The 22,907-nt window shown below is 38.9% G+C and overlaps 1 protein-coding gene across 1 annotated transcript in view; it reads left to right on the plus strand.

Moving 5' to 3' along the window:
* The first annotated feature begins 20,483 nt into the window (after nt 1-20,483).
* Nucleotides 20,484-22,907, plus strand: part of LOC121507273 (complement C1q-like protein 4) — a 28,577-nt gene continuing 26,153 nt past the window's right edge. Inside the window, exon 1 of the mRNA XM_041783523.1 lies at nt 20,484-21,044. Coding sequence (XP_041639457.1) covers nt 20,505-21,044 — 540 coding nt within the window. The 5' untranslated portion in view covers nt 20,484-20,504. The remainder of the gene's footprint in view (nt 21,045-22,907) is intronic.

The following is a 22,907-nucleotide window of genomic DNA, read 5'->3' on the forward strand; positions in this document are numbered from 1 at the left end:
CGTATTACTCCTCGTTCCTCCAGTGTTTTTGCCTTTGATAGACTTTGATTTAAGTATGTTTTGTTTTATGGCTTTTTCCCTTGTGGGTCCTCGGTTGTTTTTCCTTGTGTTGGACTTAAGTTTGTTTCGTTAAATCTTTTTTGAGTTCTGCATTTGGGTCATCCTTTTGAGTTTTTTTCACCTAAACCTGACACTCAGCATATGACAACTGTTGCCCAGTTTCTTCACCAGTAAAAGCTTTATGGGAGAGTGGCAAAGAGACAGCCCCAGCTGAAGCAAACTCATGTCAACGGACACCAAACACTGCACATCACCACAAACACACCATCCCCACTGTGAAGCACAGTGGTGGCAACATCATGCTGTGGGGATGCTTCTTTGCAGCCGCCCTGGAAGGCTTGTAAAGGTAGAGGGTACAATGAATGCAGGAATGTATGGGGATGTATTTTCCCAGCAAGACAACGACCAGAAGCATACAGTGAAAGCTACACAGAAATGGTTTAAAGACCCTGTAAAGTAAAAATAAATCTGTATTTAGGTTTGTCATATGATAGATCACTGTGTTATGAACCCCCAGGTCAAATTTCAGTCACATAAAGCATCTCCAAGTTTATAAAATTAAGCTTCAAACCATGAAAAATGAGGCAGTAAAATCTGCTCCAGGATGGTGTGGGCATGTCTGTTGAATGAGCTGAAGCCACACCCACTCAGGACAAGGGTAGTCTGCAGCATTAACCCCCTCACTCATGGTGTCATACTTGTAAAAAATATTTTCCCCTAAAAACATGAACCAATAAACAAAACATGCATAACTATAACTTTGCAGTGAAACATGAACATTATAGAACGGTAACAAGAGTACAAGACTGAATTCCTTTGCACAAATTAAACCAGAAGTCCCTGCTCCAGGTGACTGCTTCCTTCCACAATATTGTAGTGTTAGAGGGGTGGGGTCATTCTCTACTGTGGGCTCATGACATCGTGAGCCCACATATTGGCCCCGTCCACATGAAACCAAGCCAGGATAGAGATGAAATGGCCTAAATCCAGAGTTCAGTCTCATGTAGATCTCAGAGTTTTCACATGTTTACAGTAACCATATTCCAACATTTCTAGAGTGTTAAGACAAAAACTTTGGATTTCACTGATTTCAAAGTGAATACTCTGGAGTGGCTGAGTCATAACCCAGACCTCAATCCAATAGAGGTTTTGCGGCTGAACTTGAAAAGGGCGTTTCACGCCAGATCCCTGTGCAGCCTGAAAGAGTGCTGTGATTGCTGCTAAAGGTGAAGCTTCTAAATACTGACTTGAAGGGTTTGAATATTTGCGCAGTCACTGATTTTATTCAATGACAATACTTTGTAGACATCTGTTACTTTTACTTTAACAGTGAAGACAACTTTTTAAAAAAGGCCAAATCATATTGACCATGACTGATTTATAAAATCAGTAAAATGGTAAAACATCCATGGGGGTGAATACTTCCTATAGATGCTGTAATTTGTCATCATCACAGTGTTCTGAATTCCTGCCATGTCCAGTAGGTGGCAGCACAGCGGTAAGCTTTGGAAGGGTTAATGTAGACTTTGTTCAGGCAGTACCAAGGCAGCTAAGAGAGCCTTCTGGTTTGTACGGTACCCGCGGCTGCACTTAGGTTTTATTGTATTAGTTACCCCTTTTCTGATCTGGACTTCAAGGACTGAACAGCATATGAGTTCATGAGAATATGTAAGTTGCAAAAGACGCTTACTGCATCACTTTTTGCCAATTAATACGTACTGCATAACCTTATAATGCATGTTCTATGTTGATTGTGTCATGTTCTAGTAGAATTAGTACTTAATAATCCCTTATGTTAAGAGCTAATGCTAAGCTTATATGCTAATATTTATTGCTAGTTGTTTATCTAAAGTTGCTGTGTTACTACTCTGATGCTGAAGGTTATGTCCCACCGCTAGTGTTATTTAGCATGCTAATGCTAATGCTAACTCGCTAATGCTAGTATTTTCTAATGCTAATGTATGCCAGTATGTTTAGTGGGCAAGTTATCAATGCTTGTGCACTGACTCCCTGTTTATTTTGTGTTGTCAATTACAGAAACCATTCAACAATAATTAAAGTTCAACAGAAAAGTATCCCTGTTCTGTGTTACTCTCTGACTGGAGTCCAGGGCTGATGAAGAGCCAGCTTAAGACCGAAGGGTAGTCTATACTATCGTACCTCACTGTCTCCAATATACAGGGAAAATCAGCATTGCTTACCTGACATACCCACACAAATATGTCAAGATCTCAAGAGAACAACTAAAATTTGTAAATTATGTATGTCCTTCTAGGGTTTCTGTACTTTAGGTCTAAAAAGCAAAATGAGCTTTCTTGCTATGTTTTCTTATGAATGTTAAGTTCACTCAGATTTTTTGCAGATGCCTAATGAGAATCTCAACTTTGACAGGATATATGCATTTTTACTATTTCGAGGCCAAATATCCAGAGGCTATAAATATGTATAGGTCAATTAAGGCAAGATAAGTCAATGCCTGTAACATGATTTAGAGAGTCTCTGCCATATGTTCTAGTATACATGAAACCATTTTAATGAAGCCAGTCAATTAGGAATACATACAAATCTGATGTCTTACTGTATAAGTAATCACACACAACCTCAGAAGGAAAACTGCGTAAGTGTGTGTATGTGTGTGTGTGTATTAGAGAGCAATGTCCAGTATATCAGACAGGCCCTGTCATGTTCATGTCGCAGCAGCAGGGTATAGGAGGTGTTCTTGTCTCTGAGTGATGCGATGGCATGAACAGCATGGTTTAAAAGCTAAAAGAAGGTCATCGATGTCTCGCTTCACTATCTCTCCCTCCTTTTCCCTTCTCTCTCTGTTGCCCCTGTCATACTGGATGATCCCTCGCTCTCTCTTCTAACCCAGGCTGTCTTTCTGTCCTTCGTCACGGGTTGCTGTGTTCCATTTCTTTCTATTTTTTATATTCTTGCATCCTGCTCCGTGTTGAACTCCACTCTGCTGGCCTGACTTTATTTTTGCAACAAAAAAAGAAATATTTGTAAACTGAGAAAGTAGGAGCTGATAGATATCTGAAGTGTAAAAACAAAAGACAAGGGTCTAAGACCAGCTCAGGTTTGTCACTCCATCCCAGGGATTCAGACATGCAAGAAGCCAAGGGACAGCGTTGCCAGATCCATCTCCTGTCATCATTTAGAGAGGCTGTGTGACCTCTGAGCACGGCTGCTAAATTATTCACAGCTCTTTTTTTCATGGGAATGACAGGCTGTGGGTGGCTATCTGGATAATTTGGTAGGTTTAAATGAACTGCTGATTGTTTTTTGGCCTCTATCTTTAGTGACAGGAAGCTGCATCTCCTAAAAGGCCCCTGCAAATAGAAATCAGATCGAATGTCACCATATCACATTAGGAAATCTTGTTAAAAATATCTACATCTTTCTTGGTATATAAAGTGTGCAGATGGCTTATCTGAAATGACATAGAAGGTCAGTGTTCTCCTCATGACCCTGTGGATCTACCTGTAAACAAGACTTAGAGCCACATAGCACATTCATGAGGCTGGACAAAGGAACACCTAAAAATACAGCCATGAAAACAATCTTCAAATGAGAATGATGGCATGCTTGTATGTAGCAGGTTCTACATATTTTGTTGATTATGCTACTATAATATTAAAATGTGCATTAATCTTTATAATAAAGTGCATAAAATAATGAATAAAAAGTACATAACAAAAAGCAAAGGTGGACATCAAAGTCTCGACCAGAGTGATGGAAAAACATTGCCATCCCTGCTAACGGTAGAAGCTGTAGTCTACAAAGGTCAGGAATAGATACAGTCAGGAACAACCTTATAGATTTTTTTTTGTGTGGTGATTAAGGCTTTGCTTCAAGATGCTCCCTAGCTCACCAAGCAGCATGCTCTGCCTTTTTTTGTGCCAGTGTTAACCCATTTTGACACATTTTTTTTGCCACTTTTGACCAATTCTTGGCAGATATTGCCACTTTTAATCCATTTTAGCACTTTTTAAGCATCTTTTAGCAACTTTTGCAAATTTAGACCCATCTTGCCACTCTTTTGCCACTGTGAACACCTTTTGAGACATTTCTAACACCTTATGCCACTTTACATCAATTTTCTGAAAATGTTCCATCTTTCAACCAATTTGTGCCACTTTCTTGCCATGACTAGCCCATTTTTGACACTTTATACCTTTTTTTAACATTTATTTTGCAACTTTAAACCCATTTTGGCCATTTTTTTACCACTTTAAACCCATTTTTGCCTGTTTCTGCCTAATTTAAACAATTTTTACCATTTGAAACATCTTTTTGCCAGTTTTGGCCAATTTTAACCCATATTGCCACTTTTCTGCCAGTGTGAACACCTCTTTGCCACTTTTGACATTAGTTTTTACTATTTTCTGCTACTTTGAACCCATTTTTGCCATTTTAACACCTTTTTGCCACTCTTCACAAATCTAGACCCATTTTTGCCACTTTAAACACATCCATCCTCCATAGAATTATTACTTTATCAGACATAAATGGGTTTTCAAATAACAGCCCTTCATTATACAGCAATAGTAACTGAGCTGTCATTTTTCATGAATCATCATTGTCTTCTCTTGCTAGTGTACAGGGCAAGTGAATGCCAGCATTACTATTACAAACATCAGAGCATCATGTAGTTTTAAATATGAGCACATAAAGCAATTATGTTTTAAATTTAGACCCTCTAAATCTGATGGGCTGTCTCCCTAAATTCTCAACAATGGTTGGCAAAGTGCTTTGTTGGAAGAAAGACTTTCAGCTGTGTTGTAGCGGTCTGCTTTGCACATTTGCTTTTGTTACTTGTGAATTCCGACATCTTGCTAAGAGGACTTAAAGTAAATGCTGCTACTATGTGTGACTTTTAAAGTAAAATATACACTACATAACTTGCTTACAAAGAACTAAAACAGCTGTGGGACACTCTAGTGTTGTTTAATAGAATATTTTCGGTGAAATAAGTCAGGGGAAATATTTATTCTTGTACAGTGCACAAAAAAATTTCATCCCTGATGTTTTATCTTTTTATTGCTTTTATAAATAAATCATGGTTAATATAATGTGTTTTTTTCCCCACAAAGAAATTACAAAAAACCCTCTTGAATTTCAAAATGAAAACAGATGTCTACAAAGCAATGCTAATCAAACAAAAGTATGTAATATAAAAATACTCAAATATTCACCCCCTTTAAAGTAACTGACCTCATTCAACAGAGGTCCAGCCAACTGGTGCCAGTAGGTAAATGGGGATCACCCCAGTGCAGTGAATGTGTCTTGCTGGTTGCCATTACACCGTGAAGATAAAAGAACACTCCAAGCATCTCAGTGAAAAGGCTATTGAGAAGTGTAATTCAGGGAATGGATGCAAATAAACGTTCAAGGCACTGAACATCCCCCTGGAGTTCAGTTAAATCCATCATTAAGAAATTGAAGGAACATTGCACACGTGTAAATCTGCCTAGATCAGGATGTCCTCACAAGCTGAGTGAGCATGCAAGAAGGAGACTGGAGAGAAAGAGTTACAAGCTTCAGCAGCTGAGATGGGAGAGCCTCTGCATACAACTGTTGCCCAGGTTCTTCACCAGTCAAAGCTTTATGAGAGAAAACAAGAGAAAGCCACTACAGAAAACTCAGATTAAATCTTGACAAGAGTTTGCCAAAAGAAGCCTCAGTAGCTTCTGAGGAGTTGTACAGTAAAATATGAACTTTCCTTGTTGGTATTTCCAAAGTCGCACAAAGTAAAATACAACAGCTGTTTTAAGATGTGATGCGGACTCATTCTCTAGTTATGTACTACTGTGTAGTCAACAGATGTGGAAACAGTACAAGAGTATTGTACTCAAGTAAAAGTACAGTTCCTTTGGGTAAAACTTTTTTTAAGTTAAAGTATTGGTTTTAAAATTTTATCAAAAAAGGTACCCCCAAAAAAACTCAATGACATTAATTTCAGTAAATGTAAGAAGTTGCTTTCAAACTCTGCTGAGCGCACATACTTCAGATCAACAATTTTAAGTCACTACCACAGCTGGGCGCTTTGCCAATGTACCGCAACGCCTTAAACACCAAATTGTTTCAGGAATATCTACCAAGGGCGATTTTTGTGATCCTTTATCACTGATTAAGGTGGTATTTCATAAAAACATAGTCTTAGCTTGCCAAAAAAATATTATGCCATTTTAAGAAGCTGAAAAGATTAAAGCTCACCAGATCTACTTCTATATTTCTTTAAGTTGCCATTCAGCTGCGACAGAAGTTTCTGATGTTATGGAGCTCAAACCTGATCTCTGTGAATCAGAGGACTCATCAAACATGGAATTCAAGTTCACAGCAAAATTCACAAAACAGACTTGTGTTGGAATACACAGTGCCAGTGTTTAACATTCAATGCATGGCTTTGAAAATATTGCTTCACATATGTTTCAGCGTTGTGTGCATGTCGTTCATGCAGTGCAGTCTCAATCTGTGTTTCCAATGCTGAGGAGAAGCCGAACACAGAGTGCCTGGTGGGAGCAGCAGGTTGCTGAAGAAGACAAGAGCTTTAATTAATGTTCAGTGTGTGGTGGAGGGTTTCTGACATAGTAGCTCAGTAGGGATCTTGTAGCTACTTTTGATCCAAAAGTAATGAACTGTACATGGTACTCTTACTCTGTCTCCTTATTTTAACTGAGCAGGATTTCATTCAACTTCCTGACATGTCACTGCAGCTGTACAGCCTGTATTTTTGTTTTAATCTTGCTTAAAAATCTATTATTGTATAACAGACAGCCTTTAAAAAACAATTATGTTGTAAATTTATCTAGTGTCTGAAGAAGATGAAGTCAGAGACAGACAGGGAGTTTATGTAGATGTTCAGTATTTTTTAATTTGGTCAAACAGCTGTGTCTATGGAAATCTCTAATTACAGAGTACCAATATGGATATCAATTGGAGTGATAAATCATTATTTACCGATGTGAGAGGGCTTATTTAACCTTGGAGTGCTGGCAGAATTAAAATGTGCATTTCAGAGGGGAAACCCACTCAGTATGCTGACCATGCCGAGGAAGGAGAGCAAGACACGAGTGCAAGAGGGGGAAAAGAAGAGTGCAAGAGCTGGAGATGGAGATGCAAGAAAAACCCGTCAGGAGAAAGAACAGGTGCAGAGCACAGAACAACACAACACCCATAAAAAACAGAACCGAAAGACAAGCATTGTGCAGGGAATCTTTGGAGGAGATAAAGGGATGAAATGGAATCAGGAGCCGGGAGTAAGGGACAGGTAGAGGAAGGATGGCGTGGTTTGGAGGGGATGAGGCGGAAGGGAAGAGGGGAGGGGGAGGGTTTAGCGTTGAGAGCACAAGACAGATGACAAATTGTGATTAATAGATGGGGTCCGGGGCAGCAGTGTGGAGCGCAACTCATTAATAGAGAGAATTAGAGAGGCTGTGCAACTCAATCTGCACACTGTCACTTGCAATCAAGGACCATAATCAGATCAGCACACAGACAGAGGTAGATGTACAAGAGGAGGGGGGCTCAGACACATACACACTGTTGCTCCCTTCCCTTACAAGGAATGTCCACAGCAGCATTAAATCCCTGGGCCTAAACTGTCCTGAGCAGTTAACCCTGATCAAACCCAGTTATTATTCTGCTCTCCCTTTAAACGGAACTCTTAGCACTAAACTGTCACTTGAGAGCTGAAAAGGCAAGGATACCTAAAATGCCAGAAAAGTCAGCCAAATAGCTTTTAGAAGCCCTGCTTACCTGTGAACATATAGGACATCAGGCCTAAAAAATGATGCACTAAACACTGGTGCTGAAGAACAACAGGGCATATGAAGCTGCATATCATAAGTGTAACTCTAAGCCTGAGGTTTACAGAGAACAAAAATGACAAGTTGCTAAAATGTCACCCGCAATATTTTGAAACTCGCTGTGTCAGAGTCAGTTTTTTCTGGATTAATCCTACCTTTTAGAGATTAATTACCTAAATGAAGGTAAATCAGTGTCTTATAAACAACACTTTTATTAACCCTCTGGTATCCCTACAAATTGCTGCCTCATTTTCCTCCTGGTGTGCATAAATGCACAGGGAGGTTATTACTGTAAATTAAAAAGATATATTAATTTATTTTTAATTGTTTTATTTTTTTTCTTGTTTCATCAACTTGTGCCATTAACAAAAATACCAGATACACAATAATTGTCATATCTTTAAACTCTTTAAGTGCCATTTTTTTTAATGAAAAAACACACAAATTGAACAACTGTAAGTGAATAACTTATTTGTGGATGATTGTGAGCTGGCATATGTCATTGATTAGTAGCAACATTGATTAAAATGCATTATTAGATTTTTGTGAGGTCAATTATTCTAAAATACTCACATTTTCACCCTCCTGTGCATAAATGCACACCTTTAAATCATGCTATGAAATATCATACATTTCAAAAAAGTTTTACTGTTAATGAATTACATTTTTCTCATTTAAGGTCAGCCCTAATCATAAATGTCAAACACTCATTCATTTTATTTTTTTAACCCTTTAAATGCCATGTTTTATTAATGATGTGACTGCATTTTTAGATGCAAAATACACAAAAAAATGATTTTTGCAGGTTACTACTTGAAAATTAGATAACTTATTTTTTGATTATTGCAGCCTGGCATATGTCATTGATCTGCACATAAACAAAACCTCAGAGAGTTAGTGAGAAGTGGAGCAGTGGGCAGTATAACACTGAAATCTGTTGGAAAAAACATGTATTTCCTGCCCTTGACCATATATGGTAAAAGTGACGCCACAGGGTAAACAAAATGGTCCAGGTCCAAATGTAAAGCCCCAACTCTCAAATGTAGCCCAGACACCAGAAAATGCATGATTCATGCCTTAATGGTGTATGGATTAAAAAAAAAAAAAAAAAAAAAGTGGTTTGAATGGGTTTCAATGGGGACTATGCACACCAGGGATATTAACGCTATAAAAGAGGTTCACTCCATTCATTATGGGCTGATTGTTGTGGCTGGGACAGAATTTTGAAAATTGTGCAGAAATGAACAAAAAATACAATACATGATAATATTCATTGTGAAAGAGGGCAGAGCTATTTCAAACAATAACAACAGAGTGCATTTTAGGCTCAAGGGGTACCAGAGAGTTAAGCAGGATTAGACTGGGAGGGAGCTGGAACAGGTTTAACAGAGGTGGCCCATGAATCAAACCCTGAGGACCTCCACATATTTGTGATCATACATCGCAAAACCCAACTTCTAAACCTTACTTTTAAAAAATCATGCAAACTGATCATCGCTACAGGGAAATGGGGCTGTAGCAGGTAGTGATTAGCCTGGATCTAGCTGCCAAAAAGTGGCAGTGTAATCAGACTTGAACCACTTTTTTTTATTGAAACAAGAGCAAATAGCCACACTGTAAAGCTCCTCATGGCAGAGAATACGTTTTATGCTGAGTTTCATGCTTCTCTTCTCCGTTGACCCAGCGTTATCCTGTCCAGCTTCCTGTTGTGGACAGTATGTGTACAACCTTATTTTGTCTTCTTGCTCTGATTGGCCCATAATGAATGTGACAGACAGAACATTTGCCCAATCACCTTCTGAGAATTTTTTGAAAAGTCCTGCCCTTCCCAAACGCTTTCTATGGGAAATATATCCATGAAGTGGATATATTACACAACAGGTTAAAGTTTATTATCTTAAGTAAACTAAACCTTGGTACACTGTAAACCCCAGCAAAATTAAAAGAACTTAAAATATTAGAAGAAACCTATTACCTAAAAAATGTAAGTAAATGCATGGAATTAATATAACTTGTTAAGAAGCAGGTACTTAGCCATGTAATGATCTAAATATCAAACATTCATGTCACCTGAAGGGGCTAAACTTTTGTGTCTTAAAGTGCCAATGACAGTGAGGTACACAATGAACAGGAAGTCTTTTACCGTTGTTCTTCAGCACACCAGCCATTGGACTTCTCTAACTGAGTCAGTAACTTCTCCCATGGTGCTAAAGTGTTCAATGCCAAAAGGCATTCTGCAAAAAACCCTCAGATTAAGAGATGATTGTCAAACAATTTGAGAACAATGACAAAAAGACTTAGCTAAGTCAAGTTAATAAAAAGCAAATATTAAATGGAAGATTTAATCCACAAAATAGTTAATCAAAATGATAAGTTTGAAATAATCAAAATAAAGAATAAGTCAAAGAAATTTCAAATAATTGAGTGAATTCAACTTTTTTGTTGATTGAGTTTACAAAACTGATCTATTAAATTAACTGGACTCTGGGGTTTACATCTTTACAAAAGTTGAAATCACAGAGATGATGTGTTGTCCTCGCTTGTTTACAATGTGGGCAAACTTGGCTCAAGCACATGCTCAAAAAGCTCAGACTGTTTAGTTTCTTCTTTTCCTGATGGTTTGTGTGTTGCTTTAACCTGGCTACTGCCAACTACTAGACAGTGCTGTGAATCAGCAAATTGGCAGCCCAGCCCTTCTATGTTACATGTTTAAGTTGAATTTACTTAAAAAAAAACTTGTCAAAATTTAAACAATTCAACAAACATATAAACTCCAAAATACAGGCCATCCTGCTTAATGGCAGACAGGCTCCCTCCTCAGGGGCTGGGGGCTGTTTGTCTGGGGACCAGCCTTAGCTCTTTTCCTTGTGGTCCTTTAATTCATGACCAACACTCGAGACAAATAATCAGAAAACGAAATTAAGAGGAAAGGGGAGAAAAAAGAAAGAAAAGATGGGAGAATATGTTGATTTGGCATAAATGATTTTATTGGCTTAGTAAGATCTAATATGATGGTGCTGCTTGAAGGGAGGGGTGGGCTGCAATCCCCCTAGTAACTAACTATTTCCATTATCTGGAAATTCACCATAGCTGCAACCTCATTTTTCTGGATCTTTCTTTATTTTTTCACCCTCTTACCTGACTACCAATAACCACTTTGACTATCTCGATAACTTTCTCACAGAGGAAGTCTTCATGCACACACACGCACAGACCCATACACACACAAACACCCTCATACACACAAAGAACAGCGTCTTTTTGTTTTGTTTCTCGTCTATCCCCAAAATAGTAAAAGCCTGCTTGTATGTTTTCTATCCTGTCCTTCCTGTTACATGTCTTGATCTTTGTCTGTATTGTATGTCTTGCAATAAAAAACCCAACAACAACAAAATGGTTTCCTTCATCCTGCTATTATAAATTACTTGATAAAATCTAATAATAGGTATATTTACTGGATTATCAAGTAAAGTTAACTTGCTTTGTGTAATTGTGGATAGCTATCAAATCTACATGTTTGTTAGGATGTAATCAAAATTTAGAATTATCCAGTGAACTCAACTCATTCTGTGCTTTCTGTTGTATCAAAGGCTAATCTTGGATGTCCTATATAAAGATCACATGTTTAGAGAGCCGACTAACTTCCAAACATTTCCACTGTAATGACAGTATGTGATAGGTTGGACAGCTATTGATCAGTGGCTATTTGAAAAAAAAAATCAGCGTGAGTTGGCATGACTGAACTCAATACAAAGTTGCCCATTGCATTAAATTTGCAAGACACTGGGAAAAAGTTCAATTTGTGTAAAGATATGAATATTATGGTTTTCATCTTCCCTCTTTTGTCGGCCCTTTGTCTCCAAGACAACAAATAAAACTAGGGCTACAAGCAGCGCTGAACGGGCCCTCGCATCTAAATGCACCTCGGGGTTTGTGGCACATGCGCTTTGTTGCGCTTCTTCGGGGATGTCTATCAAACACAGAATATTCAAAATTCTCTGACCCTTTTTGTCTGTTACTGCCAACACGAAATGAGAGAACACAGCATCACCAGCAATAGGTGACACAGTGTACAATTGACATTAGGTGGTCCACTAAAATACTATTTGTTTCCTCAACCATGGCCCATAGTTAATTTGCAGCGGTGACCCATGTTACAACCTCAGGCAGTGGTCTGCACACACAAATAAGAGCTGGTCCTCTCTAATTGGTCGGGAGTTTTAAGAAAAATTTTAACATGCTAATTCTGGTGCATGCATTTAAATGGGAGTCTATTTTTAACTGAGCATCTTTTCTTGACATTAGGGTAGAGATCATCACATGTGATGCTACTACTGCCCCCATGATTATTGTGGTTAAGTTTAACATCCCCAAGAGACAGAGCACAAATTTGAGCAATAATCCAACTCCCATCTAAGAACAAACTAAGAGCTCAGTATGATCCATCGATCATTTTGACTATCACTGACTATCATTTGCTAATCCACAATGTCTCAACAATGTGTCTTAAAGTTGTGCTGATTTTAGATCAAAATAAAAATCTGTTCACTGACAGGGCAGGTAACCTGTCACACTTAGAGCTCAGAACAAATGTTAACGGACAATTTAAAGATAATTTCTTTCACTAAATAAGAAAGTTAGAGAGTGAAAAAAGACACAGGGACCCAACTCTGTAGCTTGTGTAATACACATTTTAAAAACACTATATTGTCTTGTTTTGTCTGCCCTTTGTCTCCAAGATAACACATGAAACTGAACTTGGGACAGATTTACATAAATGGCAGATGAACAGTCACTTATTTCTGCCTTGTTTCTGACCGCAACAAATTCTGTCCTGCTGCCCCATACAAAAGTAAAAATGTTCATGCTTTCCTATGGCTATAGGAGGACTCACATGAAACAATGTCATGTTTCTGCAAAATGCAGCTCATGTGATGCTATGACCCTTACATTTCCATTACCCTCACTGCTTCCCTGCTCTCTTTGGCTCTCGGTTTTTCCATCTCGGTCACTCTCTGACCTGCAAGATTGAAGGTCAGGTTAAGCACTTTGCACAGCCACTTCTCTGCCTGCATTTGTGACTAGTTGTGATGATAGTACCTATACCTTGAATGAGCTGGTAAATATCATGGAAACATCTGTGATCATATGCTGACCATCTGCCCAACTTCTGATTGGTTTTAGTGATTTTTCTAAAAAAGGCAGAATGACCTGCTGGTGAATCACATACATCCAGCCTTATCTACCTCATTGGTTGCTATGTGGATGGCCACAGTGTATATGCTGAAATAACTCATTCTAACATGTAGATCCTGTTTTCTTAATAACCATGAGCCTTAAGAAGCTTCGACATTGATGAGACCTGAGTTCAAACTTCTTTGCTGGGAAGAATTAGCAAAGACACCTAACTCCCCAAAGTGCTTGAGAAAGTTGTTACGTAATTTAAGCGAATTTTATCCTAGAGGGTGCAAATGGTAAACAAATTATACATGCATGTTTTTTTAGTTTCAAGTTGATTAATTTTGGCCTTCTCTTGGGATTTTAACACTAATATGACTGTTTTTTGTGAATTTACACAATGATGGCATGTTTTAAGAGCAGTACCTCAGTTGCAGAAAGTTTGCTTTCATTCATTTCATATTAGAAAGTTATAGACCATCTGGTTATCTTCCCCAGTTATTTTAATTGTTTGGCAGCAGCAGACAAGTTGTCTTACAGTGGCAAGCTAATCCTTAACAACTGGATGAGGTTTCCTGAGCTGTGCTCACTGCTGGATCAGTGGGTCAATGATCCAACTAAATGGAAAAAGTTATGGTGGCTGGACATCTTTGCATTTCTCGTGGAGGAACCCAGCATCCATAGAAGGTGTGTCAAACACTTTTCACTGAAGGCCACAGGCTGAAAAATATAAAGATGGTTGGGCCAAGAGAGTAAAACCAATAAAGAGTGGGAAAAGATTTGTTTAGTGACTGAATATGCTTAAAGACACAAAAAGTGCTTTCAACAGAGCTTTCTATTAACGGCTGATGAGACAAAGAGCTAACTACTGTTAAAGATTCTGGGGTGGCCAATCAGATGCGATTTAACACCAAATAAAACCAGGTATTAAATTGGCACTATTTCTTTCTCCCCCTCTCTGCCCGCTCGTTTCTCCTCTCTCTATTCAAGTCAGTCATTACTGTGCATCCTAAAATAGTTTTTTTATTAACAACAATGGCCTGAGGAATTGGTAGGACCTGGATATGAGCCAATTTTGAATAAAATATATGTTTAAAAATGAAATAGGTGATTATTCATATATATCTTACTCTTCTGCCATTTGTGCCTCTCATCTCCTATCATAAAGCAGTATTAGTTTGTTCAAATAAAACCCTGCTAGATGATGTATTTGGAGAGTAGTGATGAGTTTATGCACAACGATTCGGTAAAATATAAACAACACTGGTAATCTGCTTTGCTGTAAAACAGTGTAAAGAACACTGTAGCTGTGTGTGTGTGTGTGTGTGTGTATATATATATATATATATATATATATATATATATATATATATATATATATATATAGATACATACATACATACACACTGCCGCTCAGCTCCGAAGTGAAGCCCAGCATTGAGGTCAAATGTGTGTTCTTTCCTCTACAAGTTGAATGTATATAATAACAGCGACACACAGCTAGTGTACTTGCTTTGTAGAGCGTCTCTGTTGGCCTGTCTAAGGCTTTAACACAAGCTATAAGCTACAGTAAATCAGCTCACCTTGATTTTGAACAACTGTTTCAAAGGTGTTTAAATTCATAACTTGCTTTTAAGAAGACCATGTTGGTTAAAAGTATTGGGCTGTGCTAAGTTAAAGCAATGATTAACAGATTAATTCCATCAAGTTCTACATGATAAAAGACCTTTGTTGTTATTTGCTTGAGTGCTTTTGTGTTGAACATCCACATCAGAAAATGTTATACAGTTATTTATTCAACACCTAAGCAGGAGAGAAATTAAACTTTATTTTACAGGTGGAGTTTTAGAGAACTGAACGTACAAAGACTTATAGAATTATTTTTCTGTATTCTTATGCACAGACATGAGTAACCATCACAAATGCATATGCCGTTAAATGTGCTATCCCTTTTAGTTTTATAATATAGTGATACTGCTACCTAAAAATAGAAAAATACTCTGATAGGGATATATCACCCAACATTGGTCAAATCTACTAAGTGCAATACACTAAAGCAAAAGCTCCACTTTGTAATGGGGGCCACACTTCATTTCAGTTTCAGAACTTGCTGCCAGCCAAGTAAAAATGGACCATGAGAGTCATAGTTTAGACACCCCTGTTCTTTATGAAAGAGAAACTGGAGGCCTACACACTCTTGACACAGACAACTTTGTATGTTGGAGTCATGTCCTGGGGAGCCAAATACTGAGATTTATAGAGAGGGGACTGGCTGCAGATTGTACATCTCTGACAGCTTCTATTGTAAACTGGTCATCTGAGACACTGTATGTCTCAGAACAGAAGTGCTGTAATTTGCCGTTACAGCAAATTTCCAGTTTTAGATATATATATATATTTTTTTTAAGATACAACTTTTTCAAGGTCTGGCAGTTCCATTCATGAAATAATCATATTGCAAACATTAAAGACTAAGCAAAAATTCACATTCAACAGAGAAAAATATCGGAGGTCTTATCCAGGATTAAATTATATATATAATTTAATACAGGCCCGTTTTGGATGTAGTTACATGAAAAGTGGCTTGTCTAAGCTTTATTTTTAGCTTTAGCTATCATAGCTATGTACTACATAAGTCAATGTAGTTATGGTTAGCTCCAGCAGAAATGTAGCTAAAGCTATTGTTGCTATATAGCTAACATACCTATGTAGCTTACATGGCTACTTTGTGAGCTTAGCTTCAGCTATATTAGCTATGTAACTACATTAGTTATGTAGCTACATGAAATAATATAGCTATAGTTAGCAATATGAGCTTTAGCAAACATAACAAAAGCTACCTTAGCTATGCAGATACAGTAGATACATAGGAGCTTTGGGAGCTTGGGACCCCCCGGGGGGGCACCAAAGAAATTGGGGTGGGGGGCTAGCTTTGTCTGCTCTGAGGCCGCTTAAATTAGATTTGCAAAGATTCACTAAAACCACGATAAAACATTTATTAAGTAGCTTATACAAGATCTTTTTTAGGGTTTCATCAGTGAAGCAATTGTTATCTATGTTGATTTTTGGTGGCAGTGTGTCACTTCTACTTCTCTGTTGGGTCCTGGGGGGGTCTCTGGTTTTCATGTACATGTAGGGGGGCTCCAAGGAAAAATGGTTGGGACACACTGATCTATACAACTACCTCAAGATACTCTAAAGAGGGGGTAGGTGGCCTAGTGGTTTAAGGCATGCGCCATGTACGAGGTCAGCCTGGGTTTGAATCCAGCCTGTGGCCCTTTCCCGTATGTCTCTCCTCACCTCTATCATCCCTGTTTACAATTCTATCCACTGTCCTCTGCTTTCAATAAAGGCATAAAAAGCCCAAAAATAAATCTTAAAGAAAACAATACTATAGAAAGGGACAGGGGTTTTGTCACCACAAAATAAGAATCCTATGCTGCAGCATTTGACTTCAGCGCTCCTCCTACTGGGTTTTATTGACAGGGTTGGGTCAGCAGACCTTTGTGTTAACAGCAACAGCCATGTCTACCACCTGAGACTTAACCCTGTAGCCCTTTAGTTCTCAGATTTTTCTGCCTGTTGTTGCTGTAAAGCCATAGTACCAGTAGTATCTCCACGGCTCAGACACATGAAGGTCGGAATGACAATGACAGATATCAGAGTCAAAGAAAGGTGAGAAGATCAAACACCTTGCAGGTGAATAATAGATTTAATACTAATATTTTGCCAGATGAATTCAGTGTTGGGAATTAAAGATCAACTTGTGTTTTACTGTAAACATGCGCTTTAATTAAACACAGGAGAGAATGATTCAGTGCCGACAGAAACATGACATCATATATCATGAGGAAACAGAGCCATAGACAGATATTATCTCCTCACAGCTTATATATTCATTGGCTTAGTTAATATTTCATGTGGCTCTAAAAACCTCATTCTCTCTAAATTGTCCTCTCTGCTTGGCAATAATAATTTAAATGCAGGAAGCCTCTGAGTGTTTCTAAGCCTACATGTAAATTATATGAGTATGTGTGCACATATGTATGCATGTAGGCACTCGCGCTCACGCAATAAAGGCACATAAAGCAGCACGGCCAGGCAACCATACAAGCTGATGGTTAACTGTTAAAGCACAAGCAGAAAATTCCTCACTCTCAATGCTTTGTTTCTGATTTTGTCAAATGTAGAGACCACACAGTTTCCCACTTCCTGACAAGCAGCAGTTATTTTCTATCTCCAAATGCAAATGTGACTAGAGGCTCGGCATCTGCCTTAGGGCTCAGTCTGCTGACAGTATGCATTCTGGGGAGTGATCTATTGATCCATATTCAATATCTGCTACACTTTCCTGCTCAGTAAAGTTGGAAGATGAATAAATAAAGAGCAGAACTGACAGAACATACAAGTGCACTAGTGCCTTAGTGGAAGGGGGGCTTCCTAAACAATATGTATTCGCTTTTTTCATGTGGACGGCCCCTAGACCAATATTTCTTGATAGAATAAGCACATCAGCACCATGCTGAGTTAAGGATGGATGTATGTTCACTGTTAAGAACGGATGGGAAGATACCTTGCATGCAACAAAAAACCAATGCATATATGGTCAGCTTAAATCAATATGACAAAAATATAAGCAGTAATGCTCTTTTTTCACCAACAATAAAGCAACCTGCTTAATTAGGATATAACCTCATTTTTATATGGAATATAAGGTAATTAATATTTTTATTGACTTAGGTTTAAATAAAAGTCATTTTTTATCAACATTGTGTCTTTATAAAATAATTTACTAAATAATCATGATGAAATCATATCATGAACCCAAGATTGTAACACATATCATGTTGTGAGTTGTGTGTATGGTTACATCCCAAAGTGTAAGGGGTGTATTCAGAAATTTCAGGGGATCTCTGCTTTTTAAAGCTACAAAAATGTCTGACGTTATTCGCGAATATTATAAATAAAAAATAGAGAAAGAGATAGAAGGAAAGGGATAAGAAAGACACCAGGAGGAGATCGAGGGGGGGTGGGGGCTTGTCAGCAGCGATACATCTTTCATCTCTAACGAGGTCTGAAAGCTACAGAAAAAAAACACAGACATTGACAACAACCCAAAGAAACAAGGCTCTCTTCCTTTCACCTTATCCTTTTCACTTCTACCATCCTCTCCTCCTGTGTGATATGTGTCAGTCTCACATGTGTAACCTCAGCGCTGCACTCACACCTCACTCTCTTTACTCATGATGTTCTCTAGCACAGCTCAACAGGTAGCTACAAGCTCATTCAGACTGGGAAATCTTAATTCATGTGAGCAAGGACACATGTTTTAATTTCCTGAGATCTGCTGCCAGCATGGGGCTCAGGTCTATAAGGGAATTAAAGCTACATGTTTGGAATAGAAATATGGCAAAATCCCCCCAAAATGCCCCTGTATTACAGTTAAAAGCATAAATAAAACAATACAAGGTTGCAGCAGATTTAACCAAAAAGACAATATACAAATATGAAGACATGATCTCTTCTGCTTGAACGTGATTGTTGCAAATAAATCTTCAGTATTTGAATGGCAAACGACAACCTTTGATGAAACTATTTAATGGATGTAGTCATTGGATTTGTGAAAAGGTCAGAGGCAGGGTGATGGGACGTTGAATCTTTGTGTGAGTGTGTTAGAGAGAGAGGGAGGGGGTAGTAGTAGGCAGATGCTGAGGAGAGAGAAGCAGGATGGAAAATACAACAAGTGAGTGAACTGTTGCTCTGCAAATAAAGTCGCCGTGCAGCGGGATTTCTTCAGGGCTCAACTCCGTCAAAGTCGTTCGCTAGAATGTGTAATTTTATCTGAAGGAGCATTTTGCGACTTTACACCGCATTATACTGTTTTTTTTTAATGTATATTTTTGTCAATGTGCGCTCGGACTGCCCGTGAGCGCTGCCCGGAGCGTTTAGCACGGTGCGGTCTGCTCAGCATGCTGCATGGAGTCCTGGAAGATAAGAGGCTGCAAGTTTGAATATTAGTGACACTTCGGCTCAACTTTACCTGATGCGAGAAGGAGAAATCTGGGAAGGATTTCAGTCCGCTCCTGGACCAGTTTCCGGCGGCGTTTTCATCTGAACCCCCGGCGCGAAAACAGTGAGAACCGGATGGAAAAGAAACGACGGAAATAAAGGACTCGGTGAGTTAATTTCCACTCGTTTGTTCTCGTTATTTTTGCGAAGTTTCTAGAAGTTTGCGTTCATCTTTTGACTTTACTGCTCTAAAGTAAGCAGTCTAAAATAGTAATTCAACCTTATATGTGTTTAAAAGGACGTAGCGTTAATATTTTGGGTTATTTTATGAAGACAAGCATGAATCTTTATCAAATAAGGCCTGTAAAAATGTCGACATTTATGCTAGGCTATATGAGCCAGTTTGGATGATTAATTACTGACGTTTAATTTTATCAACAATGACCGAACTAGACTACTTGTGAGACAGTATAAAGTACTTTTTTTGCTTTAAATTGTTGAATAAACTGGACGAATTTGATTCAGCTATTTTTTAAGCTGAAAGCCAATGAGAGTTTTAGTACAGGGGTCTACTTTTTCATTTGTAAATGAGAAGAAATTTAATGTTTTGTATGTGCCTGTGTCTTTTTTCTCTTCCAGATTCAAAGATTCAATGTGACACTGTGATAAAATTTTATTTGGTGAAAATAGTATTCACACCTGGCCTGTACTCTCCCCATAATTAACCTCTTACTGTGATTTTATTCAAAGTCCGCCTATATCGATATTTATAAAGAGAGAGAGATAAAGTTGTAAGGCACACCAATAAGTACCATAAAAAGGAGAAAGGAAGAAATGCGCTGAGATTTCAGTTTTCTCTCCTCTTTTCATTCCTGTAAAGACAAGTAAAGCGCCCTTCCCCATATGTGGTGGGTGAGATGAACTCCAGTGGGAATACTGTAGACCCCACCTGACAGCTCTCTGCCTGAGCAACTGGAAGCTTTCACTGGAGCCTCCATTACCACAGAGCTGAGTTAAAATAAATTAAATCCCACATCTCAGTGATATTTCTGCTAATTTTAGCCTGCAAAATATGTATCATTTCTAGATAGGTTAATAGCCTGAAAACGTTCAGAACCACAGTGAACTGAGAAATTAAAGGTCACAAACAAACACTTGACATCACGAAATGGAAAAAATGTTTTTACACCCCATCCTTTCAATTCTGAATTTCTCCAGTTGAAGACTTTTCGGTCTTGTTCTGAGAATAGGTCCCTACTTGATTTCCCTGGCCCGCACAGTAGCACATTTCCCCTGCCACCGTCTTGATCCAGTGTGACTTTCTGCCCAGAGTTCAGTCTGGCAGGCACAACCATTCCAGCCAAGGGGGAGGAGGACTTCCTCACACTGGCCGCCTCCCGGCTCAGCCGTAAAAAACGTGTCATCGGGGCTGGAGTTGGCGTGGCCATGGTCCTGGTCCTGCTGGTGGCCATTCCCCTATTGGTTCACACCACCAAGGGGGGAGGGTCCGGAGGAGGGGGCACGCATTACGAGATGCTCGGAAGCTGCAAGATGGTGTGTGACACTTTCACCCCCCCACAGGGAGAGCTCACAGCTGTCTCCCCTCAGCCCCCAGACTTCCCAAACCGCAGGGGCAAACAAGGGTTCAGAGGGAGCCCAGGACTCCCTGGTCCTCCAGGTCCTAAGGGGCCCCCTGGAGAGCCTGGCAAGCCCGGCCCACCTGGTCCTCCAGGGCCTGGACCTGGTGGCTATGGCCAGTCCCTCTACAGTCCCAAAATCGCCTTCTATGCCGGCCTCCGGAAACAACATGAAGGCAGTGAGATACTGAAGTTTGACGACGTGGTGACCAACGTTGGAAACTACTACGAGCCCAGTACTGGCAAGTTCACCTGCCCACTGCCCGGCATCTACTACTTCACTTACCATGTCCTAATGAGAGGAGGGGATGGGACGAGCATGTGGGCTGACCTGAAGAAGAACGGGCAGGTGAGTGAGATGGTTGATTTGAAAGGTTTTGTAAATGATTTAAAAATTTGCCATTTAAAACAAACTCTCTGTTTTTTACTGTTATCCTCCAAATTTTGGGAAAGGGATGTTATACATTTAGGTTTTTTTTTTTTTGAGAGTGGCACACAAATCCATATTTAGCAGACACAAAAAACCAACATTAAGACACAAGCAGATTTAAAATGTACTTGAGCTTAAGAGAACTTTCTTAAACCTGTGAAATAATTTCAGTAACGATTTGACAAGGTCAAGGTAAGAGAAAAATCTTTGTCACAGTAACGTGAAACCAAAACTTCCATGGTAACAAGAACAACGGCAGCAGTCTCTCAAGTAAGGGTCCTCCTCCTGCAGACTGTGAGGCTACAAAACAGTGACACACTACTTCACCTTTTTAACCAAGAAATAAACTTACTTTAAAAGCTGCTGGAGAGCTCTGCCACTAAACAAAAACATTCTCACATCTGTGCTTTGGCTAATATGACTGATGATTTAGTTTTATAGTCAGACAAATTAACTTTGCGGAGAAGAAAGAAAAAAAACGAAAAAGAATAGGATAAAAACATCCACTGGGGTGAGGGCGTTACAACTGAGCGTTAAATTGGATACTATGCTTTCTACTGGTGGAGTAATTATTAAATAAAGTTTCCTGAATATATAGAGCACAAAAAATAAACAGTGGATGTAAAAAAGGAAACAGAAAATGTCTGAAAGTCAATATTAAATAAATTTTTGGATATTTTAATGAAAAGCAAAAGAAAGGAAATCATAATAAAGGGACACAGATACAGGCCTAAGCTTTACGGAGAACTAAAAACTGATTAAATGTACAAGTTGCAAACAAAAGGCGAGGGAGAGAGAGTGACAGCCGAGCGTTTAGGAGGATAACAATCCTCGTCTCAATGGAACAGAGCCAAAATGCAACAGCTGGCTACTGTCCTCCAAGGAACTCTGACTTTAACTCTAATAAATAAACAAGCATGACTGCTTGGAAAAAGCCTCGAACACTTCCATCTGGAGATCCATGACAAGCTTGAAGTACTAAGCCCTCACTGTGGTGAGGAGCTGCGATTCTGACACGTGTGCTGCAGAACAGAACGGTGACGTTCTGAGGATTACAACGGGATGAAAATAACTTGTATTGCATTGTTACAAGCCCAGTCAAACAACACAGGGTATTTTATGTTACAGCAGCAGTTGCTCTGCACATAATATGACAGCAGTATGCTGCTGAGCAGACATCATGCTGCTGTTTTCTGATACTGGATAGAAAATAACTTAAAATACAGTGAGAAGCAGATAAGATTACAACAGAGGACAGCTTAATATGAAGCCATCTCCACTGCCTCAAGTTGGCCCTCATAATGTACATATTCCTCATTGGTAGGCAGTGTTCATAAAGGCCTAGTGTAAGCTAAACCTTTATCTAGCCTTACCCAACCATGACTCATAGAAAGTCTCTCACTACTTTTCTGAAATGGTTTTATTTGAGCAGGACAAATATCTGAGCCCATAACATCATCAGTCTTGATTGTGAATTACCCTGCCCCCCTAATGCTACAATCATATAAAATCACAGAGCAGTTCGCCTCAATACAATCTGTCATTAGCTGATGTCAATGCCATCATTGAAAGTTAACAGCCAGCTACATGCTGTGTTTTTGTTGACTGTGAGGTAAATTTCCCAGATCTGTCAGCCACGGTGGACTAGAGATCATTAAAAATATCATAACAGAGAGATTTGTACCAGAAAACTGTAAATTTAAACCCCAAATTCTGTCCCTCTGTTTTGGCACAGAGCCACTCTGATCAGAAACATTCTTCAAAATTTAAGATTGTAGAGTG

The sequence above is a fragment of the Cheilinus undulatus genome, linkage group 3, assembly GCF_018320785.1.
Source record: "Cheilinus undulatus linkage group 3, ASM1832078v1, whole genome shotgun sequence".
In the NCBI taxonomy this organism is placed as follows: domain Eukaryota; kingdom Metazoa; phylum Chordata; class Actinopteri; order Labriformes; family Labridae; genus Cheilinus; species Cheilinus undulatus.